The 13,501-nt window shown below is 39.4% G+C and overlaps 1 protein-coding gene across 3 annotated transcripts in view; it reads right to left on the reverse strand.

Annotated features, from left to right (window-relative positions):
- cep350 (centrosomal protein 350) overlaps positions 1–13,501 on the reverse strand; it is a 127,496-nt gene that overhangs the window by 61,369 nt on the left and 52,626 nt on the right. The window contains exons 11-23 of one of the 3 annotated variants that reach the window (XM_034179685.1): positions 12,925–13,043; positions 11,918–11,985; positions 11,263–11,401; positions 10,514–10,671; positions 9,197–9,335; positions 6,413–6,794; positions 6,238–6,379; positions 4,298–4,436; positions 3,852–4,027; positions 3,558–3,721; positions 2,235–2,345; positions 1,899–2,039; positions 1,615–1,727 (exon numbers count right to left, since the gene is read on the reverse strand). In XM_034179685.1, coding sequence (XP_034035576.1) covers positions 1,615–1,727; positions 1,899–2,039; positions 2,235–2,345; positions 3,558–3,721; positions 3,852–4,027; positions 4,298–4,436; positions 6,238–6,379; positions 6,413–6,794; positions 9,197–9,335; positions 10,514–10,671; positions 11,263–11,401; positions 11,918–11,985; positions 12,925–13,043 — 1,991 coding nt within the window. Of the gene's footprint in view, positions 1–1,614; positions 1,728–1,898; positions 2,040–2,234; positions 2,346–3,557; positions 3,722–3,851; positions 4,028–4,297; positions 4,437–6,237; positions 6,386–6,412; positions 6,795–9,196; positions 9,336–10,513; positions 10,672–11,262; positions 11,402–11,836; positions 11,986–12,924; positions 13,044–13,501 lie in introns of all 3 variants that reach the window. The other 2 variants (XM_034179684.1, XM_034179683.1) reach the window with 2 other exon arrangements.

The raw sequence follows: 13,501 nt of genomic DNA on the forward strand, positions 1-13,501 counted from the left end.
CACTAATAAAAAATACACTAAAATCCTAAATCAAAGAGCTGATAACACAGAAAACAGCTGTGATTTATATGTGGGATTTTCCTCTTCAAGAGGTATTTTTTTTTAAATAGGTACAACTTATACTTCGGTGGAACCTACGCCAATCTGATACAGATCAATCAAAAAATAAACAAACAAACAAATAAATAAATAAATACAAATGACTTGATCAGGCATTTCTACTTAAGGAGATTTGTTTCTGTTTCTCATCCACACACTGCTGCATCGCTTCCTGATGCCCCAAACTACAGCGCGAGCCAAGAGTCACAGACGGTGTGTGCTTTTATTATGCTTCAACAAAAATGACCAATATTAAAAGGAATTTGCATTAACAGTATTATCATGTTAACTTTGACAGCCTTAGTTTAATCACACTGCATGTTTACCTAACTTATCATCTGTTCAGTAGACACAAGAGGCAGTTTACTTGAGTTCTTTGTACCTCATACAATAACACTAATTAGCTCATTACCTTCTGCGATGCGATGTTTCCCTAGGGATGGGAACAATCCGATCCCGGATCGGTATCAGGTTCCCAATTCGACATAATTCACATATTGGAAAATACCGATCCAACCCTTGACATTTTCCAATACTGGAGAAGAGCCACTGTGAATCCTCTCAACTGCTGTTGTTTGCTCTCTGCTTGTTTACTGCCGAGCGGGAGGAGGAGAGCAGGAGGTTTTCTGAAGCTGGGCTGTTTGAGAGCGCTCTCTTCTGCAGTGTTCTAGCTGTGATTTGTGGCAAATTTCTGTCCAGCTCTCGGGTTTAAATTGTCTGTTCGTCAAGCATGGATTTTCCGAAAAATGAACTGAATTGTTGCTGAAAATGTGTGCTAATACGTAAGCCGCTTTACTGTCCTGAGGCTGTAAAACACCAGCTCAGCGTGCAGCCGAAGAGGACAATGAAGAGATTTTGTCCACTGAAAGGGAAAAAGTCTCCAATGAAATCCTGTGCGTGAGCATCAATGATGATACATTTATTCTACAGGTGAAAGGCTTCGTGTTTCCCAAAAGTTAGAAGTTTGCGCAGCACAAATCAGCGAGTGAGCGAGCGAGAGAGAGAGAGAGAGAGAGAGAGAGAGAGAGAGAGAACTGTCTTTTCTCTTTAAGTCTATAAACATAAGGCTATAAAAAAATAAAAGTACTTAATTCTTTCACCAAAACACCAAATCTAGGCTTTCATTTTAGATGCACCTTCTGGCAAATTAGAGCTCAACTTTCAGGTTAAGAAAATCTTCATAAAATCAACAACAATGATAATAATATTAAAGCAAACAGAGCCCTGGTATCGGATCAAAAAACTATCTATCGGCAGATATCCAAATTCAGGTATCGGGATCAGATCGGAAGTGAAAAATTGTGGATCAGTGCATCACTAGTCTCCGCTATTAAAAAATAAAGCTCCAATTAAATTAATTTTGCTTTCAAACTTTGTTATTTCAACAATAAATGCAATTTCTGGACTGATGCGATTTACGTATGTTTTTCCTCCCTGTGACACATTTTTGGACAAATGCAACCAATACTCCAGTGTGACATATAGTCCAGATAATACGGTATGCTCTTACTGTACCTCTCAGAGTCAGTGTTGTACTGTGGTTGCTGTTCTTTCTGGCGGATGAACATGGCAGAACCAGGAGTCACAGCCAGAGTTCCTGCTGCCTGAGAGTGTGCCAACTTTGACATCTGAGTGACACAAAGACCAAATAGTTGATTTGAGTGTTTCACTGGATATTACATATTCTTCCTCTGCATTTACTAAACATTTCTTTACTGAAATTTAACAATCCTGCTGTCTTTGTTACAAAAAGAGAATTTGGGACATTTTCCCGGTTAAGACAGGTGGTGATTGCTTACCTCCTTGATGTGTTGGGCAGCATCAGCTGTGTACTGTGCTACCTCAGTCTGTTTACTCATCATCTTAGTAGTTACTTCCTGGAGACCTTCCAGAGTCTCTTTTTGTGTTGCAGCCAACCTTTCTTGCAATTCTACATTAGCCTGGACAAAACCATGTACACAGAAAATAAAAATGCACATATACTCTTAGAATTTAGAAGGTGAAGAAACAGATGTTGGAAGCTTATCAATAACTGAACCACATATGTGATATGTCACTTTCCTAATCTAATCTGACTGAGTGAGTGAGTGAGTGAGTGAGTGAGTGAGTGAGTGAGTGAGTGAGTGTGGCTATACCCTGGCCATGATCTGCCTATTCTCCTCCAGGTGCAGCATTGCCTCTAGAGCTTCCTTTTCTGCCTGGACTTTCAGCTCAGATTGCTCACGCTCATGAAGCTGAAGCTTGGCCTGTCAGGTCAAAATTCACACAAATGTTTGATACAGGATATTAATAATGTAACAAAAGATGAAATAAGATATACTGAGCCATGTCGAGTGACTGTCGTACACATTTAATTCTGCTCATAAATTGTACACCACACAGAATAAATTAAAATAAATTGACTTTGCCCTGAGCATGACATTAAACTGCATCTGGGACTGTAGGTGACGGTGGCAGCATTGGCACTTTAGGCACTGTCAAACAATTTTCAAAGCTCAACATCAGAATAATAAAAAACAAGCTTTTGATTGCATACCGCTGCTACCTTCCACTGGAGGGTGGTGTATGCTATGATTCCTAAAAATAGGAAACCACCAAAGAGTATTAATGTTGTTGTCTCAGAAGGGTGGTGACTGGTGTTGTATTGAGGGGTCATCCATTGGTCCAAACCTGAGGTGGCTCATGCGAGTGTGCATCTGGAACTAACAAGGACACCAATCTTCCATTGCTCTTGAAGGAGTTTACAAAGATCTACATTGTAATTGCAGCGTTCTCCAACATGGACAGTGTAGACAAGGAAGCATTTCTTCAAGGAATCAGTAAGCAAATGACACACAATGTGTGGTCTAGTGGCCCTCTGCCTGCTTTAAGAGAAACTGAAGCACTGCATTCCTCCAAAACTACACATGACGTCTCAGTCATGACACTGTCCTGAAATATGACTCTGCTGTGCTCTTCCACTGGGTAAGCTGCATCAGGTAGTTGTATAAACTGGGGTTTCCATTTTCAGAAATTGTCAAGCTCTGTAAGGGTTATAAGGTAAGACAAGGATTTTCTTCCAAAGAAGACGTGTAATTTCAGCTCCAATTTGCCTGAAGACACATGGGAGACTTGAACCTGGATTTGACCCATTTTTGAGGATGGCCCATTTTTGAGTAAAAGCTACCACTGCAATCAATCAATGTGAGGAACATAAACTAATGTCAGCATTACCAATTAATACTACATTTGCACCCTCAACATCACCCTCTCTGGAAGACACAAACTGATAAAAAAACAAACAAACAACAACAACAAAAACAGAAAAACACTGGCTATTCAGTGCAAGACCCCTAGGCGTAGGATGCATCGCGTAAACTCATTCTGCTGAGCTGAAAACACCAAAATAAAAAGGATAGGATTGATCCTTTAGAGGAGGAAAAACTCAGCAAAATATCAGTGGAAGAACTCCTTGGTACCTTCAATATTTGGGCTAAAGAGACAGTCTCCTGTTGAGCCATAGATACGCCCCTTAGCCTCTCAATGTCTACCAGCTGCCGGTGTGACATATGACTGGAGTCAAGGCCGTGGAGCTCTGCTGCCATAAGATGCTGTAAGGCAGTATGTGAAAACTGTAGTTCATCTGGGAGAAACGACAGCAGGGGGGATAATAAATAATAATAACAAATAAAGTAACCAACTATGAGACAAGGCAATTTTTTTAAACCATAGCTGAAATTCCAGGTTTTAATCCAACACTGGACATGATTTACCTGAACCATTGGCCTGTGCTCTGTCCCTGTGAGCTGTGGAATCCGTATTCAGGTTATACGCTCTGGCAGGTGAGCTGCTTTTCAGCGACTCACTGGGAAGATCTACCTCAAGAGGAGAGCCAGGAGAAGCCACTTCAAGTCTGTCTGACACAGACCTCTGACTGTCCAACTCCAAACTTACAAACATATACAAGATCTTCAGTTAAACATTTAGCAACTGAGAGCACAACAGTCATTAAGGAAAAAAATTTCTATTGTTACTGCGCAACACTTAACTTTAAAATTGCACAGGATCTCATATAATACTTGTTTAGCTGACGAGCAAATGTAACAGATTAATTAAATTCATTTTCAGATGAAGGGTAAAGGAACGATGACAAAACACACGTGTACAAGATCGCCACCCCGTGGTCATACTACAAACATGCACTCTTTATTCCTCTCACCTTTGTACATTGCTCCCCCTACTTGACATGACACTGGCTGCACTGTTACGTAGTGATTCAATGTGATTTTCATCCACCGAGTTCCTAGATGAAACTCCAGTTTGCAAAGAATGTGCAGGGGTAGAGGTCCTCTCACTCGCTGAAGAACAAGAGACAAACATTACAAGATTTCAAAGGGCTGACTGATGAGAAAAAGGCTAGAGCTCACTGACAGCCTGTTTATTTAAACCAATAATCAAATAAGCAGCCATTTCTTGAATAGACATTCATGGTGAAGTAAAACAGAAAGGTTTTTCTTCAAAAGAACATCAACAGTCAACATTTATTTAGATAGCTCTTTACAGAAGCCAAAAGGTGACTAAAGTACTTTACAGTAAAATAAAACTCACGAGAATAAAATCAATCATACAGTAGAATTAAAAAAGGCACATAAACATGTCACAGCATGTGACATGTTTGACATGAGGGGAGGTGACTGTCTAGTGGTTAGTGTTGGGCTTGAGACCAGAGGATCTTCAGTGATTTTCTGGTCAGGCTGGGATTTGAACCGAGGGTCCTTGGGCAAGGTCCTTAATCCCCTAGTTGCTCCTGGTGTGTAGCGAGTACCTTGTATGACAGCACCCTCACATCGGGGTGAATATGAGGCATTACTTGTAAAGTGCTTTGAGTGTCTGAAGCAGATGGAAATGCGCAATATAAATGTAGTCGATTTACCATTTATAGCACCACTAGGTATTAAAAACCATTTTAAACAAATAAATCTTGACCTTATGTGCTAGGTCAGAAATGTTACTTAAATCAGGGGGTAAACTTGTTCCACAGTTTGGGGCCAGCTACCACAAAAATACAATCACCCCAAAGTTTATATTTTCACCTTGGAATTTCGAGATAAAGTTGACCAGATGACCGCAATGCCCTACTGTACGTGTGCAGAGTTAAAATTTCAGACCGATGACAGGGCAACGTCATTAAAAGCTATAAAAACAGGAAAAATTTTGATTCTAAAATTAACTGGAAGCCAGTGGAGTGAGTAAAAAACAGAGGTAATATGCTCATGTCTGGAAGTGTTTCTTAGAAGACTAGCAGCAGCATTCTGCACAAGTTGGAAGCGTGCAAGTGAAGACTGGCCAACAGCAGCATAAAGAGCAGAGCTTACTGTTATTACTGTAGTTACAGTAATCATGTCTGACGCTCATGAAAACATGAGTGGCTGTCTGAAGATAAAGTCTACTGAGGAAGGGCTTTACTTTAGCCAGAGGTCGAAGCTGGAAAAAAACATTTGTCAACAGAGCTTATCTGTTGATGAAACCTCAAATGGCTGTCAAATATCACTCTCAAATGATCATTGACCCTAAAGGCAACATGTACAATGGAAACAGAATAGGGCCAAGAATAAAGCCCTGAGCATCAAATGCTCCTCATTGGATCTTTTTCAATGTTTGTTTTTTTTAACACCATTTCTAAATGAAGTACAGACACAATGAGATAATTCTGGAGCAATAGAACCACAGAGGGATCAACTCATATAAAACATAAGCGCTTGGGATAAAATAGTATCACTGCAGAAGTATCACTGTAATCCAAATGAATTTGTGCAAATTAACTGCATCTGCATTCTTCAAAAACGCTTGTTCATTCTCCAGACCTCACAGGCAGACTACAATATGGGAGGTTACTAAGCATTAGTGAAAGTCTGTCTGGTGTTGACTATGAAATGTTTGTTGATTAAATTTAAACAACAGTGGTCATAGTGGCCACCAGGATTCTGCAGTTAGCAACAAGATTGCTAGCTTGATTGACACATTTTCGCACTTTGTGAAAATATTACTTTGCAGTGTTAATAGAACCCTTCAGGATTTCAGCATTTTTTTTTGGTACCACCTGTATCATCTATCATAGTCAACTTAATGCTAATATTTCCTTAAGTGAAGAGAACTGACCTTTAACAGGGCCTTGAAGGTTCTTTATGAAGATGTTTACCACACTTGTATGACTTCCCCTGTTCAGCTCTTCCCAAGCTTCTTTGTTGCTGTCATGCTGAGCAAAAGGGAGGTTCAGGGCTGAGAAATTCCCAGGCTCCACCTGGAACTTTGAGAAGTTGTGATCATGATTCACTCTGCTGCCTGCACAATGCCACACTGCATCAAAATGATTAGCTGTCCTAGTTACATGGCTGGTGGAGGGATGAGATGCATTATTTTCTTCATCTGAGAGACTCCCTTCACTGGGTAGGGTACCCTCACTGATGGAACCTATACTTGAGTCATGATGATCTGTGTGATGCGACATGTTTCCCATGTTCTCTTCTTCCACATCAGTGGCTTGTTTCCTCCTTTGCTGCATGGAACAGCTGGTCATCTCCCCAACATGTTTATATGGATCGGTCTCTATACAGTCAGACAGAAATGTGGCTTTGGACTTCTGTGACTGTGATCTGTTTGTAGGTGCTACAGCTGAATGTTGGGAGACTCTGAGTTCCTCAGCTGTTGTCTCTGGCCTGAAATAACAGAGGGGCAACTGTCACCAAGTAACGATAGATATGGTTCACATAACAGAAAGACAACATTTTACACTATCGATTCAGGGCACAATCACTCTGAAAATGATTTTACAGTCAGCCTGTGCCATATCATACCATCCATGATAATACCAGTATAAATTCACAGGTGATTAAAAAGGGGTCATATTGTGATATAAATTTACTGGGTTTCTGGTACAGATTAGGAGAGTAGCGAGATGGCACTGGTGTGTTTGGCAAGCTGTCCGCTTTTGGTTTTCCTGGTTGTTTTTGTGCATTTTTTTTTGGCTAGCAATGTTTCTCCTCTCCTGAATTACAACGTCAAGTATGACTGCTCCCATGTTGTTAATTGGGGTCGTTGTTTCTCTCCCATTTCTGACAGCGATGCTGCTGTTACTGGGGGAGGGGAGAGCGCACGGCAGTTTGCGGACACCTGTGTGAAATGAGGATTACAAGACTGCAGACTGCATGCTTGAAGGGCAAAAAAATCCACTCGGTGTCAAGGCTGACTGGTTTTGAAGTGTGATGAATTCCCTACAGCCTTGCACAAACAGATTTTGCTGTCCAAATTCCTTCCTTGGTCAAACTGGTATTAAAACCAGCACAAATGCACTGATGGCCTGCAATATTGTTTGTTTGCAGGCACAGACCCTCTGATTTAAAAGCTTCAGACAGAGGAATCTGACAGTTGTAAAACTGATGTCCTTAACTGACAGCAATGTTCTGCTTTACACAATCAAAAGTAACATTACATTTCGACTTATTAACATCAAATAATTGTCCACCAAATTACCCAAAACTGTAAGAAACCTGTAATTCCAATAGTCATCATGCAATGAATTAAGCCCTGTTAAGTATTGCTATATTTGTCCTTTTTTTAACAAATACAAGCTTCTTCTTGAAGCATATTTTCAATTTGTGACTTCAAATTGTTCAATTTTACATTCATATTTAGAGATTTTTCTAGGAAAATTTAGCAAAGGGGCGACAACAGATGCTAAAGAGCGGAGCAACTGAGAGGGAGGAGGTGGAAGCTCCCCCCACCCGGTGCGGAGCATTTGCAAATTTTAGGTCAAAGTGGGGCATTCTGAGGCTTCTTGAAGGACCGGAACAGCAATATCCAAGACTGTAGCCAGGCTCCGAAAAGGTGGGGTTCTTTTTTGGTGAAAGTGGACCTTTGTTCACAGGGGTCTGGGGGCCTAAATATGATGTCATGCTTTTAGGAAACTCAGCGCAACTTTATTATATTTCTCTATAAACCGCACAGATTGCAAAGAAATTTGTTCTGTAGAATGCTGAAGCAAACAACAGACTCTCTGCATTTTGTGACCTGAGGGATGTTACGAGGCATGATAAGACAGCAGGTAGTCCTTAAAACTGCTTTTACACATGCGCAGATGTAAAATAACAAAATAAATCTGATTAACGGTATACGTGTACCAAAGATATTTGAGTATTGTGGAGAAATGCAGGTGTGTTAATCCGATTTCTCATAATCACATAACTGCCTTTATCGGATAAAGCATAATGGAGTATGTCGTTTACCTGACAATTTAATCAGGTAACGACCAGATATTTATGTGCATGTAAATGGGGCACTGTTATGTATTTACAGAAGAATCGATCACCAAGGGGAAGGCCGTACGCTTGGAATAACACTTATTAAAAAAAAAAAAAGGCAAGGGGGTGTGCAGCCAAAACAAGGGGGCGCAGTGCCCCTATTTCCCGGTTTAGAAAAACCCCTGATATTCCAGCATTCCAGCACACACAATGACAGAAACCTAATATGTCTGAAAGTGACAGCAGCATTGTCATCCTCAGATTATATTTTCTCTATCATCGTAAAGATCATTATTGCAAATTTCCTTGAAATATGGTATAATTTTGAGGCTATATCGCCCATTCCTGCTGTGCAGTAGAGGAAATCTGTGGGTCCAACAGCAACCAGCATGTATTTATGCACAACCAACCTCTGCACAGCTACAAATATCAGTGTGCCCACAACAGTAAATAATAACAACATTCATTTACAACTCAGACCAAAGTGCATCATGAAGATAATAAAACATCAACCATATCTAACAGTGATTAAAAATAAAATTCTAAAACTGAAAAAACATTCAACACAAAATGTGAAATATCTTGAGTGCATACAGTCTGCAATGAAATAAAAGTTAAAGTAAATGTAAGAATCACTGTTGGTTTTTCCTTTTTTTTGCATTTTCCATACTGTCCAAGCTTTTTCTGATTTGGGGTTGGATGCGCACACAGCTAGTTTGGTGTAAATTGACCCAAGCACCTTGAAGAAGTAGTGGGACACACAAAAACACTAACAAATGTTTTCTCAAATTCTAGTATACTGCACCATTTATTTCTCTTACCTTTGTGCATTGCTTCCCCGACTTGATGTGCCACTGTCTCCGCTGCCATGTAGTGATTCTACGTGATCTTCTTCCACTGAGTTCCTGAAGGCAACTCCAGTTTGAAAAGGATGTAAAGAGGGAGAGTCCCTCTCACTCGCTGAAGGACAAGAGGTATTTAGAGACTGATCATTAAAATAGCAAGACCTTACCAGCAGATTTATCTAAACCAACAAACAGATGAGCAGCAATTTTACTGAAGAATAATAAGGACAAGCGAAGAGAGTCTTGCGCTTTAAGTAAAGCCAAAAGAAATGCACACATCCATCCATTTTCTAAATCCACTTATTCCACTTAAGGCTCACAGTGGGCTGGAGCCTATTGTGGGAGAGCTGGGGTGTAACACGCGTACAAATCAGACCTATCAAGTCTTAGTGCCATTTTAAACTGAATTAAACTTTACTCTGCTCACAAACAAGGCATTCAAAACAACTTTTAATGCATGCCATTTTTAAGCCAAGGAAATGGTCATCATTAAAGCTGGAGTGCCAGGAAGCATATTGAAACTGAGATGATTGTTAGAATTTTGATGGGGACCAAAATCATTTTGTTCATTAGTGTGAATATAAAGGATTCCCAAAATATTAGTCTGAACGTGATTAAAATTCGTCCGTATCAAAGCAAATTCTGAATTATTGGCACGTGCCAAAAATTTGAAAGCCAGGACGCCATCGGGGTGACGTCACAGGTCACGCGGGGGGATTTCACAGCTAGCTGCGATGCATGCATAGAAATTTAAAACTGAAGAAGGCAAGAAGGAGGAGAAAGACAGTAGAAGTGGAAGAAAGCGAGGAAGACCGGTGATATACATAGAAAGTGTGAAGAAAAGACGTTATTTGAAGCAAGAGAAAAAAAGAAGATCAACGATGGTGGGAGATCGTTGGGAGCAACTGCGACAGAAGACTGGCGATCGAACTCATCGATCGAACTGCTTTTGGACAGGTGAGTTGCCTGGTGACTGGTGTCTGACGGTGTACAGTTATGGTTATCTGATTATCTGAGTTATTGAGTGCATCTGTGCAAGCGTAGACGCACTTTGGCTTGAATTCGTCTGCAGGTTTTGATGTTTGCTGGGGCGAAATGCGCTATGGATTTCCCTCATATTATGTATGTTCCCACGAATTAAAAATTCCCCAAAATTTTTAATGGGTTCTAAATATGATGTAGTTTATACATATTAAACTCCAGACTATATTTTATCTATTGAAGATTGTCGGTATTCTACCTTTAAGCACAGCTTCAATGTTATTCTTCATCCACACAGTGCACATGATTCACCTGTACCATTGGGCTGTCCTCTGTCACTGTGAGCATTCAGTTTATCGCCCCTCAGACGTTCACTGCTTTTCAGCATGTCCCTGTGAGGATCTGCCTCCAGAGGAGAACCAGGCACGCCAGGACAAGCAGCTTCAGGTCCGTCTGATCCAGATTTCTCACTGTCCAAACAAGAAACACGTGACAAAAATCTTTAACATTTGGCAAATTATAGAAAACAGTTGAAGAAAATATCAGCATTACTTTGTAATATTAAGTATGAAACAAGACAGCATCTTCAATGATTGGTCAATATCATATTAATTTTATGCTATAATTTAAGCAACAATAATAAAATTTATGAGTATAAAAAAAATACAGATCAATTACTCAAAATGGTAACCAATATTATGGCTTTCAAGAGAAATTTGAGACTGTGCTACTACCAGTTAATGATCATACTGTACAAAGAATGATGTATTTCCAGTTATATGCCCTGACAGTTGTACAGCTGACTCTCAAGGGGGATATTACTAATCAGACGTGTTAACAGATAATGTTCATATTAACAAAATTCACCACCACTGACTGCATCCTTAAAATAATAATGATAATACATGAATAAATAAATAATTTGTCACCAATCCAAACCACAAAACAACCAAACATGTATGACACAGGACAAATACAGTAGTGCAGTAAATACTGCCTGCTTCAGTTCACTGAATGTCACCTAGTAGTCATCTTACAAATGTGTACACTTTATTTTTTACCTTTGTTCATTATTTCCCCTACATGACACGTCACTGGCTCCACTGTTATGGAGTGATTCTCTGTCAACCTCATCCACTGAGTTACGAGAGGAAACTCCAGTTTGCAAAAAACGGACAGTGGGAGAATGCATCTTACTCGCTGAAGAACAAAAGAAAGATTTAAATTGAAACTGAGAGGCTGATGATAAAAACAGCAAAGCTCACGACAACCTGTATATGTACAATCAGATGAGTGGCACTTTTTCAAAGAATCAATAAAGGGCAAGGGAAAAGATTCCTCTGTCTGGATGTGAAGCCAAAAGAGAAGGAACAGGCTTAATGGTTGGATCACATGTGCCTCACTTAAAATCTGAATTATTAAGTCGTGGTACCATGTTAAACTGAATTAAACTTTACTTCAGACATAAACAAGATGTCCAAAACAGCATTTAACTCCTTAAAAACACTATTTGTGTAAGCTCTTTTCCTAGCTAAGGAAACAGTGGAACAAAAGAGATTTACTTCTTAAAAAAAAAAAAACAATCAACCATAGCTAAAATTGTAGATATTCATCTGCACATTGCACATGATTTACCTGTATCACTGGGCTGTTGTCTATCCATGTGAGCATTTAAGATGTGTTCCCTCAAAGAGGAGCTGTTTTTCGCCAACTTACTGTCACGATTTGCATCGAGAGGAGAACCAGTAGTGTCAGAAGCCACTTCACATCTGTCCATCATCAAACTAGAAAAACATGCAACAATGTGAACAGCCCACTACACACTTTCAGATTGATTTGTTCAGTCAATATGGCACACATATTGATAACTGTACTTATAATATAACTGTAATATATATGCTATAGCTGTGTTTTATAAGTGTAATAAGGGTTTATAATCAGAAATATGAAAGGAAAAAGTAAAGCGTTAAATAGTTTTCCACACACATTTATTCAAAACACACAGCAAGCTATAATAAACTAGTAACACATGACTCCTATCCACCAATTCCGACTGGAAACTCACATTGCTCACATCATCACACAGCTTCTATGAGGAGTACAAAGATGGTGGATGGTGGCTCGAAAGTCCGCAGAGTTAACTTTTCAGCAAAAAAAAAAAGTAAGTTTCTATCTCATATCGTTAAAAAAAGTTATTTATAATTTAGTAAAGCTTGGTCTCAGCCGTCGTATATGACGGTGTCAGCCCCAGAGGGTTAAACCCTTAGATCTTCAGCAAATGTATTTATAAAGAGAAATTGCATGAACTACACAAGTTTTTTTTATTTTCTAATAACAAGTTTATTCAATGAGGAGAAACAAATGCTAAATTATTGTTGTGTCGTAACTTAATTTTTGTTCAGCCTTTGTGACTCGTCTTCATGAAGTTAGATGCAAAAATGTTGAAATTGGCCCTATCTTGCAATGATAAAGAATCCTTAAAAAAATTACTGGATCGTGTTCCGGATCATTACCAAAATTTAATGACTTCTAAGTTAGGCCAAGATACACCCTGGTAAAAACTTAATTGAAATCCGTTGAGGATTTTTTGAGTAATCCTGCTAAAAAAAAACCCATCCCACCAACAAACAAACAAACAACCGAAAACAGAATCTCCTTGGCGGAGGTAAAAAGTTTCTGGAGTGCTGGGAGCAGGCATGTTTGTATGCATATAATGACTATACCTGAATGATGGAAAAGGACGATGATGCACCAAAGATCTGTCACTGCTTGAAGGACTCTGCGGTGACTCCAGCCTTTTGTTCTCTTTGTCCGACTCTCCTGAGGGCTGGTACACTGGTCTCTGTTGCAAAACAAATGCTCATTCACAAACCTCAAAAACTCATGAAGTTGTTTTGTACACAGCAAAGCCTTAGTGATAAGCCTGTATTTATTTTATTCTACAGTCATTGTGAATGCTTAAAAAAACAAAAAAACAAAAAAAAAAGGATATAGGCCAAAATAACAGGGTCACTGTTCTTCACCTGTATGTATCAGAACCCAAAATTTCAGATCTGAATATGCAGTAGTATTTACAGAGCTGAATAATGAATATTAGTATACCGGTTTAACCACTTTGCAATTACATCTATTTTTCATGTCCCTCCATTTCCAGAGACCAGAACTGAATGGACAAATGAATGGCGCATTTTAATGATTCTTTACCTCATTATTCTACGGCAAGTTGAGCACTCAATATGAGGTGCCACGAGATGCAAATGCAAACGTATGAGGCAATAATTAGCCTGAAAACCCAAAATT

This window comes from Thalassophryne amazonica, chromosome 10, assembly GCF_902500255.1.
Source record: "Thalassophryne amazonica chromosome 10, fThaAma1.1, whole genome shotgun sequence".
Classification (NCBI taxonomy): Eukaryota; Metazoa; Chordata; class Actinopteri; order Batrachoidiformes; family Batrachoididae; genus Thalassophryne; species Thalassophryne amazonica.